Consider the following 22,981-nt stretch of genomic DNA (forward strand, 5'->3'; position numbering starts at 1 on the left):
AAATACTTACTAGCATGGGGAATGATAATCCTTTTGTCAGACATGGTGATACATGATTGAGTTCTGGTAGCATTCCACTTCGTTTCATATTTCATGTTGAATTATGTCCTAAATGGTTACACAGAAACATTTTTTTTTTGCTTTATAGTATGCTATAGTTGAACTCATCAAAGGTGTTCAAGTTGAGCACTTCTCAGTTAAACAAGCTGCCAACTGCACATTTTCTAGCATAGGCACTTTGCCTTGGACAGCAATTTTTTTTCTCTTTACTTGCTGGAGACAATTTGAATGTCTTAGTTTGATTCTTATATTTTGGAATTACTGTTTTAATGGTTACATTTTGATGAGTTTTCTGAGGCATGTTTAATAGTTGCAACAGCTGCTAATATTTGCTTCTCCTCGCTTCTTTCAATTTTATTAGTATGTTTAGATTTTGAATAACTAGTTATGCTATTGGCAATATATTTCAAAATGTGGGGTACATTTATAACTTTAGGAAGCTGAATAGATTTTTCTTTGCAGATAGGCCTTTAATTTTTAAAGGATATGTCAAATAATAACGTCCCTTCTTGTTGATGGACTCAGGAGAGACTGTGGGCACTGGCTGTACTGGTGATGCTGAGGCCTGGTCTTGAATAAGACCAGATCCTATTTAGACAATTTGTTCTTGTTTGTTTGTCTAGTAATACTCAGAGCTATCAGTCTGGTTCTCAGCTGGTTTTAAGTGAAATGTTGTCAGTAAAACTATTCAAAAACTTTGACAGTGAAACATTTTCATTCAACAAATCAGCATTTCCTGAAAGCTAAATGTATTATGGAAACTGCCTCCTTGAATAAAAGTTACTATCTGAACAGATACTTGGGAAAAAAATTGAAATGTATTTATTTCATTTCAGTCTTTCCAGAAAAGAAATTTGAAAAATAAGTTCATAGACTTTTTTCCCTAAAATCATTCATTAACCATTCTGCTTCAACTGTTGTGGTTTGTTGGGTCTCTCTAGAGAACCCAATGTGTCTTCTTGCAGCCATTTGTGTAGCTGCAAAAATGAAATTCTTTTTAAACTCCTGTATTCCTACCATGGCTAGTTACTCCTAGATAAATTAGGAACTATAAAAGGGGAAGTTAAGAGGGAAATTCAGACAGATCTCCATGGCAAGGCCAGTGGAGTTTCCTGAGCACAGCTGTGTTGGGTAGCAAAGGAGCATACTCTGGTGGCAGCTGAAACCTGTTTAGCCAGCAGTCAAGTCAGTCTGTGTAGGTATACTCAAGAGTGAAAGTGGCTGTGAAGTGCATGGGTAGCCTGGAAATGCAGTAAATGTGTCTGCATTGCTTTTGCTTCTGGGTTTTTCCAAGATACTTTCCCCCAAAAGAGGTGGGAATTGGATAGTAGGAAAATGATGGTGCTAATTTGCTTTGCAATAAGCAAACTACTGATGCTCAGCTCCTAGCAGACGCTGCTGATTTTCTGACTCTGCAGTATTTTGTATTCAACTATACAGTGTTTGCACAGGCTTTGTTTCAGTAGTGAAATACAGAAATGTGTTGGGTTATGTCTTTGTCATCTTCTGTCATCGTGAAAAAGATCAGTGTAGAAAGGAATTCATAAGCCAATGAGAAGTTTAGGGCTGGAGTTCTATCTGACAAAGAGTTTCCTTCCTGAGCCTCTGTCCATTCAGTTCTAGACATCTGCTCTCTACTGTGATTTTTCTGGCCATGTTTTTTAAATAATGCCTTTGCAAAGATGAAATCTGAATCTGGAGTTTGCTTAGTATGAAAATTTGGATTTCGTTGAGAACAGTTTTTAAGGCAATCTGTTTTTTCAGTACTGATTTTATGGCACATAGCAATTTCTAAGCTGAGACCATTATTTTTAAGCCCACTTGAAACAGTGATGTTTTGGAAGGTTCAAATGTAGCTGCAAGGCCCAGTGTATCATAACTAAAGAATGCAGTTACTACTAATGCCTTTTTTTTTTTTCTCTTTCAAATGGACACATTTTGCTCTTCTGTCAGTCATTAAAGAGTCATTCTGATTATTTTTTGATCCAGCCTGGATTTTAAATTCTGTCTTCCAAGAAGGACCCAGGGGTTTTGTGAGAAGATAGGGCTGCCAAGACAACAAGGGCAGTAAGAGGTATCAGCATACAATAAAACATAATAGTCGGGCAGCAAGGCTTGGCCTTATTGTTCAGGGACCTGGAGCCAGGATGTCTGATTTGAACTGCTAGGCATGGATGTAGATTGGAAGCAGGGGCATTGAATAAATAGAAATGCAGGAATTGCAGAGTAGGCTGGCAGTTTGGAAAGTGATTTGCAGAAGAACAGGTAATGTTGAAGCTACCCGATAGTGCTGCATGATTTTAGATTTGGGCAGACCAGGATTTGGCCTGAACCAAGAAGAGGGAAGGCAAGGACAGGTGAGACAGAGAAATATGTGGGAGAGGATTTGATAAACACCTGGAGAGAACTGGGAAGTCAAAGACTATTGGTATGAGATGAAAGAGGGAAAGGCTTGAGATGGGAGGGTTTGAGGGTTCAGGGTTATGAAACTCTGATGGCTTTAGGACAGGAGAATTAAGGGATGTAAAACTGAGAAGAGAGTAGAGAAAGGGCTCATATCAGGGTCACTTAATTAAACAGGGCACTACTTTCCTATACATTTCCAGAAAGGAAACTCTGAATTGTTATTTTCCCCCTTTTCACTTCTGTGTTTAAACCACTTGAAATACGATAATATTTTTTAAAAAACAGTCTTAAATAAATTGGCATGAAGATTAGAACATTACTTATCTAATAATAAAAATAGTGCAGTTGCTTAAAGCCATTCCAGAAACTTGGAGTTAGTCTACCTTGCTGGAAAGTACCTGGCTGGTATGAAAAGGACTTGATATATGGATTTAATTATGTTTCATGATAAGATTAGGACCATTGGAGGGGATATATGAAGGAGTGACTTGAAAATACTGGTGTTGCTGTGGACTGTATTTTTGTGGGGGTTTTTGGTTTGTGTGTTATGGGGTTTTTTCCCCCCAAGGGCAAGAACTACTATGTGAGAGTTGAATGCATTGATTTGATGTGTTGCACCAAGCTGTGTCTTGTAGGCTGGGGTGCTCTGAATGCATACCTCCTTCCAAGAGCAGCTGGGAAGCTTGTTTTCCATTCCTGTATTTGTGAGAGGTGCTTCTGGTATCCTTACAGTAGTGTGAGTCTCTGGGGTTCCCAGGAATGTAGCCTCAGCAGCTGTGCTTGGAATGGTGTTGTCATTCTGGTTGGGAATCCACCTCTGTCCCTCTCCAATCCCTGCTGTTCTTCATTGTTTTCTACCCATGCCCAAAGTACCTGTTTCGTGTTTCCTCTTTAACACTCTTGTTTTCTAGCCTCTGTATTAAATTGGTTTGTTATTGAGTTATTTTTTTATTGATATTATTGATACTACTTAATTTTTTTCTACTAAAATATGAATGTCCAAAGGGAAAATTTTAAGTATCTGATGAACTTTGAAAAAGATGTTTAAGATCTGTTCTCTGAAGAAAACAAGATTTTTGTGTTTACATCAGCTTTCTGTTTTGTCAGTCCTTTCCATTGACTTCTGGAAGATCAGATAGGAACTTCACACTGACACTCATAACATATACAATTCCTAGCATATGAGAGATGGAGATGTAGGAAGGTAAAGCCTTACTGATGTGCAGTTTTGTTCTGTTGTACTCAGTTTCGGTCCTCACAGACAGTCACACAAAGTGTGTAGGAACACTTTGCCTTTCATTAAGTTGTGTTTTTCTACTATTTCTATTTTTTGTCTAATAATAAAGCTCATTTTGAGGTCATGACTACAGTGGGAGTTAGGTACCTCTATCCACACTATAGTGTATATTTCAGACACTGCCTGATTTTTGCAGTTTGTGCAATCTAACTATAGTTGCTCTACAGCATCAAAAAATAAAAGGGTGTGCCTCTCATTAGCTACCCAATGTGTCTGGGAGCAAGCAACAGATCTCTATGGTAAATGTGCCTTTGAGGGTCTGGCATTGACCTGGTAAGGCAGGGGCTGAGTAGGCTAACAAGGAAGTATCTGATCTCCAATGGCCACAATAAAGTGAGTAATCTCTTATGTCCTATCTATTAGAGTTCTTTGAACTGAGAAAAGCAGCACTCAGTTTAGCTTGTTCATATTCAGACTTCCATAAAGGTTTTTGACAAGCTTTCATCAAGTGCTGTTAAGATGGACAGGTATCTGTAGGCTGATAAAAGAAGTCTTATTACAGATCAAAAAAAGACAAAAAGCAAACAACAAAAAGAACTAGTCCATTTGCTATTTAACAAGGGGATAACTGAAGATACATAATACAGAATGTACATGATCCAGTGTAAAATTAAAGGTTTGAAAGGAGAAGGTTCATATGGACATTAATAAGGCATTTTATGACCTAAAGAATGAATTTAAAAGCAAGTTACTGCAAGGTAATATAGGGTGTGAATTTACAGTAGATTACCTACTCGGTAGTGTTCATCCATGTTTGTGCAGCTCATTTTTGCTACGTGAGGTAATTTTTTTTTACCTTCAGTATAATGTGGTCTGCAAGAGTCTCATGTTCAGTTACAGTGAAGTTAGGTGTGTGCTGTAAATTTAAACTTGAGCCTACCTCCTGATAATTTGTCGCTATGTTTCACTTCTGGTTTTGATTATTATGAGTAACTAGCAGAAATTTAAGAGCTGCCTTAATTAGGCTAGATGCTGGCAGATGAAGTTCAGTGTTTATAATTAACTGACTATATGATAAGCAATAATTTTAACCTTTTGAATGATTAATCTAAACTTTATTTCTTTAGGGAAGAAAAAAAATTATTTAAGTGAAAACTGAGTGCAGATACCTGTTTCGAGTTGAGCAGTAAAGTCAGCAAAGAAAAATGGTTGGTGCATTTAAGGAACAGGATAGGATATATATGTTTTAGTGTAAGCACCGATTACAATCTCCCTCAAAACTGTTTTCACTTCTGGGTGACATTTCTGAAGTGAATTTAGGAAAAATAACTGTGTTTAAAATGATTGACTGCAAATGCAGTTTTAATAAGATGGTGAAAAGTTTTTTGAGGGAGGAGATAAGTGTGAAGGAATTACATAGAGCAATGAAAGACAAGGTAAATAAAGTTTATTTTATTAATATTTCTCATAATACAAGGAGGATATTCAGTTTAGCAGGAAGATATTGGAGTAAAAAATTAAAGTAAAAGTGAATAGTTATTGTCACAGAATTTATTTACCTTCTGAAACTTGCCAAAATTGAATACCATGAAGGCTGAAAAATTAAGTAGGCCATAGTTTAATCAGACAGAATAATGAGCATTTTGCAAATGATAAATCCCTAGATTATACAGAAATAAAAAATTATTTGCCTTATCAATAAGATGTTTGTTATATGCATGGAAACCCAAATTACTTTCATCTTCTGAAATATGTCAGACAGGGTAGTGAGTTTGCTGGGCCATTGATCTGAACTCACCTTTTATACTGAAGAGCATGTGCTGTGCTGCTGCTTCTATGTTTATGGGATTTTCTTTGTTACATTGCTTTACTGTAGTCAATCTTTTCATTATGCTAAGTGGGTTTCTGAGATGCTTGTGAGGAACAAAGTATCTGAAATTAGTGATTTCCCTAGTTATGTCAATCGGATGGTTGCTAATTATTTTTACAAAGTGATGATGTCTTTGTCAGTGTGTGCAGTGTAGTGGTTAATGGTGCATGGTAAAACAGTTTTGCAGTTTCCTGTAATGTTCTTGTTCAGTTTGCCCATTGGCTCCCATGAGCCCAAGATGGTGACAGTACTGTTGGGGAAACAAGGCAGGTATGTTGGTAGTGAGTTAGGGAATGAGGCCTGAAGATACAGTTCAGCAAGCTCATTTCATTGGAGAGGAACTTTATTGCCGTTCTTGCCTTGATTTTATGAGGTAGAGATCTTACTATTTTGTAACTTCTGCACAGCTGAACTAAGAGGGGATTTTTACCTGTACCTAGTGTAAGCCATTGGCCTTTCTTGATGAACAGAAGCCTTATCCAGGTTTATCTACTTTTCCTTTTATTCCAGGCTTTAATCTGAAGTCTTTTTTTCATGTTTGTTTAGCATAAAATATTTCCATGTGTTTGCATTGCAAGACTTTCTGCAGGGAGGACGTGAAAATACACAGCATAGGTGTGGCTGGATCCTGGACGCATATGAGTGTTTTTCTTTGTAAATAGCATGCAACTTCTTTCTGAAGCATGCTGTAAGGTAAAAATTCTTCTGCAATGCTGTATCTGTGTGAGGTCCCTATCACTGCCCAGTGATGGGGGGGAGCTGGAGTTGATATCTTAGCAGGCTGTAGTACTTTGTAGTTATTAATGCTAGGGAGCTGAAGAATTTGTTGAATTGGCCAGCTTGACCAAGAGGAGGAGAAACCTGGTGGGAGCTCTGACTCTGTGTGTGTGTGTGTGTGGGAGACTGAAAGATTTCAGGTCCTAGCTATCAGGAATAGCTCCAATTCTTGCAGCCAGGGAGTTTAATCACAGGGATAACATCAGACCACCCAGGCAAGGGCTATACAGAGCTGCCTCCTTCTGTGCTGTGTAGCCAGTCAGTGCCCAAGATCCAGCAGCCAGGATTCCTGCAAACATACTGACTGATCCAGTGGAGGATGGGACACTTGTCTTATTCTACTTTTTTCATTTAGACAGAAGGTGGAAATGAGAAGGAAGCAGATAAGTGTACTAAACCTTAGGTCCAGGAAGAGGGAGTGAGGAAGAATTGACGGCGAGTTTTACGGTGTCCCAGAGGGACCATGTTTATGCTGTGGGAATCCCAAAATAGTGATCTTCATCTTAACTTCAGCTACAGCAATATTGGAAGCCACACCACTCCTCATTTAACTGTTTTAGTTACACAATGTGGTACCCTCGCCTGCCTTGTCCTCGACAGAGCAAACTGCCAGTCTGCCAAAACACCCTGTACAGGTCCCAGTGGGCATCAGCTCTTTCCTGTCTAGACCTGAACAGCACAGCAAGAGCATTAAAATTAGGGTGCAGCAAATACTTACAGAAATTTGGTGAGGCTGTTTTCCCCACTGAGGAACGTTGGGTTTTTTCCAGTGATGATCCCTTGGTTTGACCCAACCCACTTTATCTTAGTTTCAGTTTCCTTGTGTGACTGTTTCTTTGGTTTTTACACTAACACTGATGGATAGAAAGGGAAGTGTAAAAAAAAAGGCATCTTACTGTAGTTAGTAAGAGAAGCAAGAAGCAGGCAATACCCCACCTCTGAGGGGTATTTTTTTCTTTCCTCTCTCACACACTTCTGCTCTGCTGCAGGACCCCATCTTCTCACTCAAGCTCTTCACACGGGAGCTGGAATTACTTTTATTACTACTGATTTGTCGCAGCATCAGTAATGTAACCAGTTGGTCTCAGCAGAGGTTGTAGGAAGTGAAAATATCACTGTAGTTTCTGCAGTGCTCATGTTGAACTCCTTCTGCTCTGAGGCTCCACAGGGAATAGAAGCAGAAGGTTTTGTTATGATGCAGCAACATCTGCAGATAGTCACCAAACAGGCCAGGCTGAGTGGCTAGGTCTCATGTTATGGGAAAGATTACACTCTGATCATCAAACTTTTGGCAGGATTGTGCCTTGTAAAAATCACTCCCACTGGAAGTTTTGAGGCAGAGAGTGTCTAAATGAAAGCCTGACTTTTTCAGGAGAAGGAAGAGGGGGGAGTTTAACCATCCACAGCAGCAGCAGTAACTTGAGTTTTCTTTTTTCATTGTTAAATGGATGCATATGCTGGAGACACTACAAAGGAATTTGCAAGTTTGTCAGGTTTCCCAGGAATGTCTTTGGCAGGTCTTTGTCTGGAACATTTTCTGGAGACTGGAACATTTGTGCTCTGTATGCATATGTATATCCTGTAAGCTGGTAAGCTCAGAGAGCAAAGAAGGAATGTCACAGGCCTTTGGCCAGATCAGCCTTGGTGCACACACAGGTTTCACGCTTCCCAGCCTGTTAGCCCCAGTTCTTCCCTCCTGGCCAGTTGTTACTGCAAATTCAAATCTTTACATAAAATGAAGGTGCTTTAGTATGGGGTGTGGTCATCAAGATGGCCTCTGGGGTACAGAAAGGTGGTTTTAGAGAAATTTGTTTGTATTACATGATTTCCTCATGGAACTTGGAGTGGTACATTTTGTTACACTGTTCACACAGTGGTTGTGTGTGTATGTCTTATTTGTGATTTGGGGTTTCCTTTGTCTCTTAAGAGGCATGTTAGGATGGTGTGATTTTTTTTTTTTTTTTTTCCTTTCCCCCCGGTGCTGGGATAGCCTGTTGGATTCCAGTATCTTGATGCATTAAGGAAGGCAAGGCAGCTGGACTACTTCCAGTAGTACTGGCAGACTTCCAAGCTGTTAGACCAAGTCATGGTAGCTTGTCCTGGATCCCAGATGTACCTGGGAGCTCTGTGGTAAAGCTAGGAAAATGGATACACTCTAGGGAGAGGACAGGTTAACAGTGAGTATTTATATTGTTGTAGCATCTAGTCAGTCATCTCTGAAGGCTGATGGAAGAAAAATAACTGAAAGAATACAGCAAAATTTTTCCTTTTTTTTTCCCCTCCCTATGCCAAGTTCTTAGCTCTTCCCTTCTGTTAAAGATTTCATGGATCTTGAAAGCCTTAGGGGTATCTGTGTTTGAGGAAGGCTTGGCAAGTGAAAATACTTGAGACTATGAAAGCCAGGTAACGAAAGAAAAAGCACATTTCATTTGCAAGCTGCTGGATAAAGTTGGCATTGCTGGATGAGCAATAAGTAATAAAATGGAGAGTTAGGGATTGACTGAAGGGTTGTGAAGAAGTCAAACTGGATAAACTTATGGATGCATATGCTTACTGAGCATATGGTAAAAATAGATTGAAAGGCAAAGGAGAACACACTACAAATGATGAAACATTTTGCACATTTTCAGTTTTCAAGTGGAATGGTTCCCTCATTGAGGTCATGATACAGTGTCATCTTGTCCTGCCTGATTCATCAAAATTTAAGGATTCTGGTCTGATCCTAAGGCAGAGGAGTAGTGATCTTACATCTATCTTATGATCCTTGTCCAATCCTTCTTTAAACAAAAAGTTTCTCATTAAACAGTTTATTTGTGTATGCCTTTGTTGATAGGGTTTGTTGTGCTGAAAACTGTCTCCTCCCATTTCTGACTGTGAAAGTTTTATCATTTTGAAGGTTTTTTTTTTTTTTTAAGAGACAGAGTAGGCCTGTGGTTACTGCATTCTTTTGGCATATCTTTTATATGTGACATGTGAAATATAGCTTGAGCTCTGGACCCCTTTTCGTCCTCACCAGTCAGAAAGATCCAAATGGAAATGTGAGATGTGTAAACTGCAGAGGATGCAGTGTGGCTCCTAGTAAGAGAAATGATCTTTAGACTTTTTGTAGATCCCCAAGCTCCACCACTTTTTAGGCAACAAGATATGACTGGCTTCTGCCAGAAAAGTACTAAAACTGCCAACTGGAGAGGATCAAGTAGGTAATTTATAGTGTATTGCTTGTTGTAACATGTTGACCAGTGAAACGTTGGATCTGCTGCTCAGGATGTTGGTAATGAAAATTTAAGTCACTTTTTCACTGCTTGCCCAGAGGGACAGAGTAACAACTTCTAGTGGTGATGTGTCCCTCTTCACCCTGGTTGACTCCTACAAACTAGGAAGAGAAGCATTCAGGGCTTCAGGAGGCTTTTCCTTAATCCATGGAGGCTGATCTGCAACACTCATTATTATTGTTTTCTTTTTCTGATTGTTATAATTGATGGCTTTAGCTTATTTTAACCATTAGAGAAGATCAAAAAGAAAATACTAACTTTATTTTAGAAAAAAGATTATTGAATATGATAATGGGAAACTCTTCAAGAACTAGTATAACGTGGATCAGAAAAGTGAAAGATATTAAGGTCTTGTTCTAACTCTTGCTTGTGATTTCCTAGAAGTACTATGCAATGGATCTTTGTCTGTAGGCTGCTATTAATTGGAAGCAAATTCTATCCTGAAGGTTTTATTCCTATTGGTACTTGGGGAGTTCATATTTCATATTGAATTTTAAAAGCAGATTAACAAAAACAAGCCCCTCAACTCCTATATTCAGCACTTTGGGGTATTGTTCTGTGTTGTGGCCTTGCTTTCAGTCTTAATTTTTTTTCAGAAATAAATTTCTCTGAATAAGGCATAACCATAGACATCAGTTATTTTAAGCTTATGTCTCTGCTGGCAAGGCAAGTGTATTGCAGTCATAAACCTACCTTGTAACATTTAAAAATAAAAATAAATGTAGAAAAGTGTTTTGGCATTTGGCAATAATTTGTCTTTTGGCTTATTAGCATTATATTGAAGTAAATGTAACAGTACATATAAGTACTGTTTCTAACACAGGTCTCTATTGATAGGACTGTGACTTCCTACATGTTCTTCTCCCCTCCCCCATTTTTTCATGTTGTATCATAGATGGAAATACATCAAGTGGGCTCTTTTCCTTCTGTGAAAGCTTTTGGGGATTTACTGTATCATGGTGTTCTTCAGTCAGCATGTTCCTTTCAGCTTCTGATATCTTTGCTGTTCCAATCAGTTTAAAAATTGTAGCAAAACTTTATGAATCCTTCCATCATGAGAGATTAGGTGTGTACTGACTTGCCTTTTGCAAGGTCCACAAAGAATGTGTAGATGTGACAAGAGATGTTTGAAAATTGGGATGTGTGAAGTGTGCAGTGTAGGCCACACAGGTCTCCTGTCATACTGTCAGTGTCAGGAAAAATGTTCTCAAGTCCATCACTGCTAATGAAAACCAGGAATCTTACCAAGCAGGAGAGTTTGAGCCCATCTTGTTGCAATTTGAAAACTATCTTAATTGTTCTAGATCCACACTAATAACCACCTTCTCTGTTGAGCCCCACTAGCCTTTCTTGGTTTTGGAGAGATTTTTTTTGTTTGTTTGGATTTGCTCCATTAGTACTGTTTCTGAAGCTACAAGCTCTTCTATATGGGTATTTTGGTCCAGGTGCTCTACATTACCCTTTACACCAAAGTACCAACTGATTTGCTGCTAAGTGTTTGCCTCTGTAAAGGGAAGAATGCAGTTCTGTCAGGTGCACTGGAAGACTAGAAAATGAAGCCACTGCTGAGCACAGATGTGTTGGGGGTGCCTCAGTAATCCTCCCAAACATCTTGGCCAGCTAATTATAGCAGCTGAGATGTCTGAAAGTGTGGCATAGTAGCAAGCAGTAACACCTGTCTGGGTGGGCTGGCTGCAGCTAAACCTTTTATTCTTGTTGGTGTTCTTTCTCTCTTTTTGAATCCTTTGCCTGTTTTTAATCCTTCTGTAGTTTAAAAACCTGTCTGTCTGGAATGTGTGAAATGTCACTGTTACCCATGCTAAGCTATTTGCTCATCTGCTTAAAAAGACAGCTTTCAAATAAACAGTGATACATTGATACAATGATAATTAAAGAGGAAAGCATGTCACTAATAGAGTAGGATTGAGGTCGTAATTCATCAGACTAAATGGTTCTTGACATCAAGATAATGAGGAGAGAAAATTGGATGAAGTCATCTTCATTTCACACATTGGATGTTTTAGCAAAGTTGTGATCACTGTTGCTGACAAGCTAAGAATTGTGTATAACCTATTTTATTTATCATGTTGCCTTCTGTGTTTGCATCATTTATCATTCTTCCTTCTTTTCAGACAATAAATTCTTTGTGACCAGCAACTGTCATTGTTAGGTATTTGTATAGTGCCTGGCACAATCAGAACTAAATCTAATTTGAAGCTTTCTGTAACTTCAATGAAGACACTTTAAATTTTAATTAAATTCCGTGTAACCCAGCAATGTTAAGGGTGAGGGAGAGGCACCAAAATGTCACCTAAAACTTGTTTTCTGTGTAAGGTGGATAACACTACCCATTGCTAAGTTTGCCTGGTAATGTCCCACTGTAAGATCTTGTCTGAAATTGCTTATAGTGTTCTGAAACCTAATTTAAATTAATGTTTTCTGTGCTTATTGTTGTTTTCAGAACACTTCAGGCAAGGTGAAGTATTCCAGCCAAAACCAAGGCTGGATTTAAAAAATATTTTGTGCATTTTAATATCTATGGAACTTTTAAATGTCTTGATCTCTCGTGCTTTGAAATAGCAATTTGGAATTCAGAATTTTGTTGAAGCTTGATTGCAGAGTAACTATGGAAAAAGCTTCAGGTGTAATGTACTCAGCAAGACCTGCTAGACCTTCTCAGCTTCCTGAAGGTTCCCTCCACACTGAAGATGCCAAACTGAATTTCTCTGTATTTGCACCTCTAATGTACTTTGGCTTGAGCTTCTGATCTCCTGTGTTTTCAGTAACCTGGTGCATGTTGGACTGGGGAGCTGTCTGACTTGACTGCAGAATTAGTAGGAGTTCTTCCAGGTGTGGAGAGCAGCTAGGGTATGGAGGCTGTGGAATTTGTATCTGGACATAATTTAGGAGAGGACACTGAGAGCCATTCAGACAGAAGAACAGAAATGGAGTGGTAGTGTGGTGAATGTGGTCCAGTGAGCAGCCCACATTCAAGGACTGGATGAACAAAGAGGTTGGCAAAAGGAATAGACTGGGGCAGGGAGTAAAACCAGAACTACTAGGATATAGGACATGTGAGAAACCAAGAATGGAAGTGTGGAAAGACAGATCAAGTAACTACTCTTGTGGAAAGGTCCAGATCTGAAATAATGTGGGTCAGGGTCCAGATGTAGTGAGGAAGCTAGTGCTGGAAGTCTGTAAGAATGAAACTGTACTGAGGAAAACAAGGAGAATGACATCTGAAATGCAGAAGCTGAGAATAATGACACACAGATGAGGAGCAAGAAAAGGAAAGGATAGACTTGAGAAGGGATGAGGTAAAAGTGGCTGCTTTTGGAGAAGTGGCAGAATCCTAGGGTATAGCCACTTGAATTTAATCCTGTCCAGAACCTGAAGTAGGAGTTCTGAATCTACAAAATACTTTGGTGCCTTGTACTACTAAAACACGTGGAGGGACAACCTACTGTGTTTTCAACGGCAATATTTATGGTCCAGAGTTCAGTGATGAGGACTGTCTGTAGTCCTGAACAAGCCCATTTTAAGTATGAGTGTATTGTATTGAAATGAAGGTGGTGTGTACTTGTTTGAGTAATTGCACACAAATTCTATTAAGAGATCATTGTTAAGCTCTGCCTAAGTCACACTTTAAGTGTCTTAATAAGCATCCCCTTTGAGATCTGGAGCAGATGCAGGGCTAGTTGTTAGACTCTTCTTTCTGTCTGTGTCCTGTGTTTCATTGGACACATGCCTTCCAAATGCTACAGAAGTGAGGAGGGCCAATACAGCTAAGTCAGGTTCACCTGACTATGATCCTAGGCGTTGTACAGACCCTGATGTTTCTGCTGTTCCTGAAAAATAGCATGTGATCATGTAATTTAAAGTAGTTGTATGTCAGAGCTTGACTGGGAGGCCTTTGCAAAGTTGGCTTTTCAACTTTTCTATTGTTTTGTTACTTTTTTTTCTGAAATGTAAACTGTTACACTGCTGCAGTATATCCATTGCATGATGTATTTCCTCAGTACATCAGCAGATAGCGTCTACATGCACAGTTTGATCTTTCAAGAGTATAAGCAGTGCAGGAGGAATACTTGTAGAAAGAAACAATGGAATACATGTTATATGCTTAAAAACTTAGAGGTTTTAGAGCTTGATATTGCAAATGTACACCTAACATGATTTTTGTGCATTGACTTTTTTGAACACGGTATTTTTACGTGGTTGTGTGAGCAGTTTCTTTAATGTTTGATTGAGTTTTGGTTTGAATTTTATATCCAAGGTACTTATGCTTTGGATTATGCCTGTATGTTTGTATAAAGAGAGGTAGAGACATGACAAGTGGGTATGGTTGGCTTACTGGCACAGCTCAGCATGACTGGAGAGGTACTCTGGTCTTTGCTCAGTGTAATATAAGCTTCTAGCTTTTGATCAATGCATGTGGAGTTTATTTTTCACATGGCAGGAACTTTCTTACTTTGGGATTTTTGCCCCATCTTTATTCTTTTCCTCCTCTGTTCTTCTGTGAATGGAAGGGTTGTAATTTTCATGCTGGCCCCTGAATTCATCTCAGGCACTGTGGATGTTGGTGTCATTGCTCACTGCTTTATGCAACTAGCACAGTGCTTTTGCATTTGAATTTTTCCATATTCTGGCAATTTCACTTCTCTTAGTACATACTCTATCCCATTTACTTAGTTATACCTTTTTCCCTTTTCTTAGCTTTTAATTGTCTCTGATAGTTTGTTTGGGTTTGTTTTTGTTTTGTTTCTTTTCTTTTTTTTTTTTTTTTTGCCTCCTTAGTTAACAAACCTGGACTTGGCAAGTGGAGCTATAAGCAAGGGGAATGCAGCTGCCCCACAGAGCTACTGGTCACCACTCAAAAAAAGAGGGTCACTGTGGCCTGTTCAGTCAGACACTCATAGAGATGACAAAAGATCTGTCTCTTCAGCAGTCAGGTAAGTTAAAATTGCTGCTCTAGCCTTTTTGAAGAAGAATGCAATGCACTCATTGGTCATTTGTAATTTGTGTTTGGCTTCTTGCTCAGATGCAGGAGTGTGTCCAGAGAAGGGCAATAGAGCTGGTGAAGGGTCGGGAGCACAAGTCTTATGTGAAGCAGCTAAAGGAGCTGAGGTTGTTTATCCTGGAGAATAGGAGTCTTGGAAAATGGGGGGCACAATATTGCTCTGTACAGTTCCTTCCAAGGAAGTTGTAGCAAGGTGTGTGTTGGTCTCTTCTCCTAAATAACAAATTATAGGACATGAGGAAATGACCTCAAGTTCCATTGGGGGAAGTTTAGATATAAGGAAAAATTTTTTCACCAAAAGGGTTGTAAAGTATTGGAACAGGCAACCTAGGGAGGTGGTGGAGTCATATGAGGGTTTTTAATACATATGCAGATGTGGTACTTAGGGACATGTTTTAATGGTGGACTTGGTAGTATTAAGGTTAACAGCTGGACTTGAGTATCTTAAATGGAGGATCCTTTCCAGCATAAACAATTCTATGTTTCTTAGGGCTTAGTAATTGTTCCTCTCTGGTCTAGAAACTAGCCCTGTGAAAATAGCTGTGTTCCCAGGGCTGTGAGGTTCATGGTGAAATAAGGGCATAGATGAACATGGTGGATGCAGAGGAAATGTCTGGTTTTCCTTGATCATTTCCCATCCCTGCATCTGTAAGTTTAGGTTTGCTGGTGTTGAGACATATATGCAGATTGCAAACTTAGACCTGATGCTTCAGAAACCTCCACTAAGTCCTCATCTTCATGCTTTTTCCTTGAATATCAAGTGTAGATTGTTCAAAGATAGAGCAGTGTTTGATTATCAGAGTTTCTTTTCCAGATCTCTTCTTTATACCTTATATTAATTTTGGGCATTGGAATTTATAGTTATGGCTTATACACTCCTGGGAATCAGGGCAGAGGACTGATTCTATGGTAAAACTATTCTTCCTGTGATTCAAAGAGCAGCAAGATTTACTTGCAGGAGTCTGAATCTTGGAAGCTAGGAACAAGGCAAACTTGCTGCAGTAACCAGGCTGGAATACAGGCTCAAGACTGCTGGAGATTTGAGTTCTTCCTTTGCCACTCCAGTAAATAATATTGAGTCCTTTGCCTAAGTGTTAATTTTTGTCTTCTAAAACAGGATAATAAAGCAGAGCTTCTCCAAGACATGAATTTAGGTCTGGAAAGCAATATGTACGTGAAAATACTGATTTTTATCACTGGTGCCTGAATGCTAGTGGAAGATGGAGAGAAGTGGGAGGAAGAAACACAGTGCAGAAGGCATGTGATCTGAGTGGTGATCCTTTCCCAAATGGGTCCTTCAATAGAAGGATTGTAATGGGATTTGGAAAGCTCAAGTAAAATTGTTCTCGTTTCATCAGTTACTACTTTTCATCCTGCCTCAAGAAGAGGAATGTGAGAAATGAATTCCTGGCCTGTTTCTGTTCCAGCACAATGTTTACCTCAGGGGTTTAAAGTTATTGAGAGAAGTGGTGGTGATTCTGCTCTTGGACCCCATCCAGGCAAGCTATTACCTAGTCCAAATACAGAACATATCCAACAGGTGTAAATTGCCTTCCTCTTCTACGTGGCTTAGAAGAGCAGCAGCATGCAGGCTGTCCCAGAGCTTCCATTCCCTTTTCAGCTCTGTTTGCACCTTTGCATGGGCTCACAGACTGAGCTGCAAACCCCACCACTAATGCCCAGAACTTCACTCTGAATGGCGTCCAGGGCGGTGCCTCATCTAGCATTGTGTGCATAGTTTAATTGTGCCTTTTGTTAAAGTTTGTGTTTTATTTTGTACAGAAATCTGAAAATACTTCAGAATTTTTTAGTCACAACTGATAGAAAATTCCATCCTCAAACCTTTTTGAGTCATTTAGTCTTTCATTACTTCAGTTGCTCTGTTTTCTATCCTCAGAAAGATGCCTTAAGACTCCCTATTGAATTATTTTATCTTCATGGCTGCTTTTATTGAATGGCCAAAATACTGGGAGTTAAGAGTTTTGTGTAAATCTGGAAATGGAAAAAAAAAATTCTTGAGGCAGTGCTGGATTACTTGGTCTGTGAATTCTGTTTAATGAGAGAATTCCAAAAGGAATATCCAGGTTGTGGTATATGGGGATGGCTATCTTGTGTTGTAAATGCCTTTTTTCTGCTTGGTTTGTTACATTGGAGCAAGCAATTCATAGAGGGTCATCTGATGGGTGTCAGCCCGTGCTCAGTACTGGATGGCTGAAGAAAAGCTGCCTGTTTTGAGATTGAGATTCTTGTCTATCGGTTGCAGAATTCAGCAAGGATGGAATTGTTCTGTGAATGGGTCTCTTATCTGGCTTGCACTTAGCTCCAGGTCAAGCATCTGTCTCTGAAGTGCAGTCCTCAGTTTTTGTGTGGCTCTGTGCTGCTGATGTTGGTTAGAAGATGCTTGCAAAGCTGTAGGATTCAGGCTGTTCTTTTAGACACATCATCTTCCCCTTTAATTCCCACTCTCCCAGTAGTGACTTAACTTCTTTTGAGATACATTTAGATATCCTTTCTTTCGTTGATTCCTTTGCTTTGCTCATGTTCATCTCATAGGGGCAGTAAGTTGGCAAGAATTCAGCAGTGAAATGGTCATTGTTTTCTCAGATCTGTTTTATTAGCCTCCTGCTCATTCATAACATCTATCCCAAACGTGAAACTGACCTCACACTTCCAAACTGCTCAGCATATTCTTTTCCTTGGATTTTTCTGATTTACCTAATTTGGTTAGGGCAGGCAGGCAGGCTTCCTTGTCATCAGTCAGAGGATAGAATGGCAGTTGAATTTATATTAGAGAGCCTGTAAAGGGCTACTGCAGTCAGAGAAAAGAGATTCTCCTCTTTTCCTTGCTTGACATATCTGAAATACTTCTTAGCTCATCATTTCTGCCAAGGTGCTCAGGTTCATCAATAAATGTTTTGTTGGTAGACTTGTCTAATCTGGTTTAAATTTATATAAACACATGCTTTTTCAATTTTCTGATCTAAGGGGGTTTTAAGTTTAATTTACTCTCGTATCACTCTCACTGATGGTAATAGCAGCAGCTCTCAGGGCCTCACAGGCTGTGTGCACATACCTGCTGTATGTCCAGGTTCCCAAACAATCTCTGCTTTGGCTATTTTTGTTTTTATTTTTCCTTGTCTAGAAGTATAGAATAGAGTGGAAAACCAGAAAATGCTGTCTAGACTTTTATCATCTCAGATGCTTCTGGGTTGCATTGCATATACTTGCTGCTTTTGTACAGATCAACAACGTAGGTGCAGGAAATCCAGTACTACTTAAAAAGCTTCCTGTGCCTGCTCTAATAGAAAATATGTATTAATTTATATCCCAAAAATTCTGCAGCAAAATGATTGTACACTCTGCTCACTTGCACACCACAGCTGATAAAAACAGTCTCCCAAATCAGGACCTTCCTTTCAATTGCTGGCCTTCCTTAGCCTTGGCTGGGTAGTGGATACTTTATATTCTGATTCCCCACCTAGTGCCTGCTACTGCTTCATGCCAGTTTCTTTTACTGCTAGGGGTACATGTACTATGTGTTCTAGGTTTCAGGTGCTCTGATCACACCAAGTATATATCCTTTGGACTTCGGAGGAAGAATCCCAGGTCTCTTTTGAGGGTTTTCTCTGAGCTGCTGTATTTGGCTTCTGTAGTTTCACTGAATCTGAGTTTTGTCAGAAAGACCCCAGACAGCAATCAGCAGCTAATTATGGTTCAATGGTCTCAATCCTTTGTGTCAGAGGGGAGCAGCTGGCTGTGTTTGACATGAAGGGAAGTTGAAAATGGCTGCTTTCTTTCCTTAGTTTTTATTTTAAATTTTGGAGCTGTGGAATGTGAAATAAAAGATTGTGCTTGGACCCTGACTAGACAGGCGCTGAAGAGCAATGAGAAAAGGGAGACTGAAATAGACAAAAGATGTGCAGGGTGATTCTTACAAGGATAGAAGGGTGAGCACTTGAGTCTTGCTTTTTTGTAAGACTCTTGAGCTAGACTAGGGTGGGCTTAGCACAGCAGAAGCAGCATGGGTGTTGCAGTTGGGGCTGTGGAAGAGAGTTCACTGTGTATGGGCTTGCAGCTAGAAGTAAGGACAAGACAATTTCCTGAGATGTTGGTAGCTAGCACCAAGTTTTATAAGAATAAATATCTTCTATGTTACATATGTGTTGCCTTGTAGTTCTGGGTTGGTGGTAACTTTATTCTCTTCCAGATTGTTTTTCAAGCTCCCTGCAGTTTCTTGCAAAGTGGAGGCTACCTGACTGCTCTCCAGTGCTGCATTTGCCAAGTGTTCAGAGCCTATTTGTTTGCACAGCATCTAGGTGTAAGGTGATTTGGAGGCTCTGCTATTGCTGCTGCCTCTGGAGGAAGTGAAGGGAGAAAGCAGCAAGCATTGAGGGTTACACAGTAGGTCCTCAGTTCAGTCTGAGCAAACTGCAGTGACCTTAACACCTCCCTGGCTAAGCACTACAGAAGTGCCAGAGCAGCAGCAGCCCAACAGCCCTGACTCCAGCCCTCTGCTAACATAGCCACATGTCTGTTCCTTGTTCCCCACAGTGCTTGTTCTCTTTTCTCTTTACCTTAATGCCTGAATTAATTCAATTTCTTTATTTGAGGTAGAGAAGTGATTCAGGGTGGGCTCAGTGATTTTTCTGTAATCTCTGTCTGCATTGCCTCAGTGGCTCTGTCATGCTGATTCTACCTGTGCTTTATGAGAGAGGCAGCATTTCTGAGAGCCTTGAATTTGGGGTTTATTACTTCCTGCTCAGAGGAGGTTTGAGGAGGGCAGGTGAAAAATAGAGCTACTACCTGGGTAGCTGTACATTTTTACAAGTCTGTTTCCAGTTTGTGTATGTTCTTCTCCCTGTGCATCCATGCATATTTGTGCCTGTCTTTCCTTCCTTAACAACCTCTTACCTTTAGTTGGTTTTTTTGTTATTTTTTTTTTCCATGCATATCTCCCAGGGTCACCAGTGACAGCTTGTTAAGTGTGGAAGTGAATTGGCTGACTGACTTAAACTTCAGAAATACATGGCTCACCTTGTATTTTTTTTTTCTATATATATTGGTCACACTAAGGAAAATTGTCAGAGCCGATTGCTCTCCATCCTGCTCGGAAATCACTCTGGGCCTCAGCACCATGGATTGGCACAGTCCTCAAGGATCCCTGCTTCCCACAGCTAGGCCTTGGCTGTGTCTGTCTGGAGGCTGCAGGAGAGGAAAGGCGGAGAGCTCGTGACTTGCCCAGACAGTCTGAGGCCTGGCCCTGCAGCCTCGGCTCCCCAGACGCTGTTGAGTCGGACTTGGCTGGCAGCCGCCGCGCTGTTCCTTTGCCGAGGTAATGAGTGAGATTAATCACAGGACCCTTTCCAGAGGCAAAGGAGGTTCGTGCTGCGTGCAGGGAGACCGTAGGAGCCAGTGCTGGGAGCTGGAGGCGAAAACTGAGGCCTCACAGCAGGGCAGAGCAGGGCACCGGTGAAGTTGTGCCAGTGACAGCCTCTCAGCTGCTTCTGAGAAGAGTTGCTGGAGCTGCAGCCTGGTGCCTCCCCTGAGCACAGGGGTCTCAGCCACTGCATTGCCTTCGTCTGCTGGCCTTGGACAACTACATTTTCTGCAAATAACTCTCAAAATTTGAAAGCAGGGAGCAATCTTCTTTTTGACTGCGTGACTTCCAGAGGAGATAAGAGGATCTTTCTTAATATTCCCTACAGCATCCTGTGGAGAGCAAGCAGCCCATGTTGACAGGTGGAGGGAAGTGACAGGGGTCCTTCACCTACCTTCTCCCAAACCAAGACTACATAATGATTTTGGGTTTCTTCTTTTCAGCTGCTTCCACAAACTGACCTTACCCTGATGTAAACACAGCATGTGCTATCCTAGACTGGGCTTCTGATTTCTTCAATACCCCCATCCTCTGCTTCAGAGTAACTATCTCCAACATCATCAGTACAAAAAATGTTCTGATGGGCAGCAGGGAAATCACTTTCTGAGGGGAAGATAGATTTTGCCCTCTAACTGCTAACAGCTGGCATGTAGTTTTTGCAATGCTTTGTTCTGCATAGTCTAGTGTGGATATTCTGACTAATAATATCTTACCTTCTGCAAAAAGTGTAGTCCCATTGAGTTGTAGCAATGAGTTCCATAGGTGGTGCGTATTTATGCAAAAGTTGCCTTTTTAAATTTTTCCCCAAATTTTGCCAAAAGTCTGTGTACCTGTAACAGGATCACATGAAGGCAAACAGAAATGCTTGGTTTATTTTCTGTCCTATTTATTCTCTATCTTTTTATCATCTCCCTTCTTGTTTGTCTCTCCTAAACTAAACAGTTCCATTCTTTTCAAATTCTAAATGGAAATCTTCCTGGCCCTCTAATAATTGTCTGGCTAACTTTACAGAGATGACAAGAGATGAAAACAGTACATCGAGAAGGGGTAAAACATTAGTTGTATGTAAATAACACTACTCAATCTTTAATTTCTATCTCAACTTAGATATAGGAATGTCTTGTTGGTTTCTGACCAGGTTAAACACTGAGTTTATTAATATGCAGTTGTTTTTCTTTGATTATTACAGTAAATCTGAGCAACAGATATAAGTAGTTGAACTAAGCAACAGATATAAGTAGTTACTTTTTTCCAGGGATTTTTTTTTTCGTTCCCCATTCCTTGCTAGGCAACTCTTCTTTTCCTGCAGTGGTGGATTTTATTGGCTATGGTGGAAGTTACTGATTTTTTTCTGTTCTGTTAAACACCTAATTCAATATGGAACAAGTTGCAATCTTCTTGTGTTTTGCCCGAGACTCAAAATGTTCCCCCAGTTTTCCCTGATTTCAGAGGTCTTTGAAATACACTGTATCAGTTCTAGATACTTCATGTTGCAAAGTGACCAGCTCTCCTTTCCTCTGCATTTATTTAAACCTCCCATTCACCGTTAAAATAGTTGTTTTCCAGGGTGGTTTTCAGAGGGTTAATGTGCCTGTAGCTCTCATGGGGGAGATCTGCTCTGCTCCTTACATTCGTGTAGGAATGAGGGGACCCTCCATTCTGGTGCTCTGTAGGAGTGGCTCTGCCTACAGCAGCCCTCCTCTCTAAAGGAGTTCTGAAAGGGTTACAAGGGAGCTTTGGCTGTTTCTTTGAGCTGTTTGGAAAGGACTGGCCTCAGACAGCTTGGCAGGAACCTGAGGCCCTGTTTTTTCCAGCCCAGCCCTTCCTTCTGCACAGAGCTGTCAGGGAATCCCACGAATGTCTGGTTTTTCCCCCTTTTCTACTTCTTTTAACAATATTTTTATCCATCTGTGACTCTTCCTCACACAAGGATCTCAAATTTTATCCATTGATTTGCCTTGCACGTAGTGAAGTATAAATGAAAGCTGTGCTACCCTGCCATAGCTGTTGGAATTGGTTCACAGTTGTGCAGCTGAGAAGGGCATTGGGAAGTTTCCCAGAAGAATGTCCTTTCTGGCATTGATCTTAGGGCAGGTCCATCTGGCCTAAGAACAGAGGGATTGAATGGGCCCATCTTTGAACTGTGCTATTCCTGTGTGTTACAGTGAGGCACTCTGAAATCTTGGGGCTGCATGTTCTGTACCCTCCCTCTCTGACATACAGAATGCTGCTTTGTAGAAATAGAAATCCCCTTTGTAAGCCAGGCTTATGAAAGACAAGATAGGGTGAGTGACTCTTCCTTCGTTTGCCTCACACTGTCCAGGACTGCCCTGAAGTTGAACTCATTGTGAATATTTTGGAGATTTCCAAGTCTGCCCTGTACCTTTTCACTTCAAGTAAATGGAGGTGTAATGGGTAGTGTGAGAAGGGAAGTTTGCTTACTCGTGAGAGGAAAGGTCTTGAACAGCTGTGTTGAAGACATTGGTGTTGTATAGCTGAGGAAGAGAAATTGAATTGGGGTTATATTGCTATCTCAGTAGGCCTGTCCAATGCTGGGAGCTGGGTGTGATCTGAGTTCCATGTAGAAAGACTTCCATTAGGCAGCCCTCCTGTGGGCCAGTCCCTGGACAGCCCTACGAAGTCAGCAGCCAAAGGGCCTGGAATGAAGCTCAGTTAAGGGTTTCAGTGACCAAGTACAAATGCCAGAGCAGGAGGTAGCAAAAGGGGCCAAAGGGTTTTCCTTCCTACTAGGCTTTGTTTTGGAGCTATCTTCCATTGTACAGTGAACTTTCCACCAGCGATGCGCATTCATGTTTTCTATCCAGGCCAGAGTCATGCTTTAGCTTGGCCTCCTCAGGATGAACAGTCTTTTTTTGGTGTTTTGTACTGTGGTATAAATGGGAAATCCCTGCAAAAGCACTAAGAAACCCCTTTCCTGTTCCTGAAAGTGTTAGTTGGCCTT

The 22,981-nt window shown here is 40.4% G+C and overlaps 1 protein-coding gene across 6 annotated transcripts in view; it reads left to right on the forward strand.

Annotated features, from left to right (window-relative positions):
- Positions 1-22,981, forward strand: part of TTLL5 (tubulin tyrosine ligase like 5) — a 129,190-nt gene that overhangs the window by 59,288 nt on the left and 46,921 nt on the right. For 5 of the 6 annotated variants that reach the window (XR_009486985.1, XM_059850017.1, XM_059850013.1 and 2 more), the window contains one exon: positions 14,420-14,574. The exons of the other annotated variant lie outside the window; for it this stretch is intronic. Coding sequence is in view for 4 of the 5 variants with exons in the window: in XM_059850017.1 (XP_059706000.1) it covers positions 14,420-14,574 (155 nt within the window). In the remaining variant the exon portion in view is untranslated. The remainder of the gene's footprint in view (positions 1-14,419; positions 14,575-22,981) is intronic. 6 annotated transcript variants of the gene reach the window in all.

Source organism: Haemorhous mexicanus, chromosome 6 (assembly GCF_027477595.1).
Source record: "Haemorhous mexicanus isolate bHaeMex1 chromosome 6, bHaeMex1.pri, whole genome shotgun sequence".
Taxonomy (NCBI): domain Eukaryota; kingdom Metazoa; phylum Chordata; class Aves; order Passeriformes; family Fringillidae; genus Haemorhous; species Haemorhous mexicanus.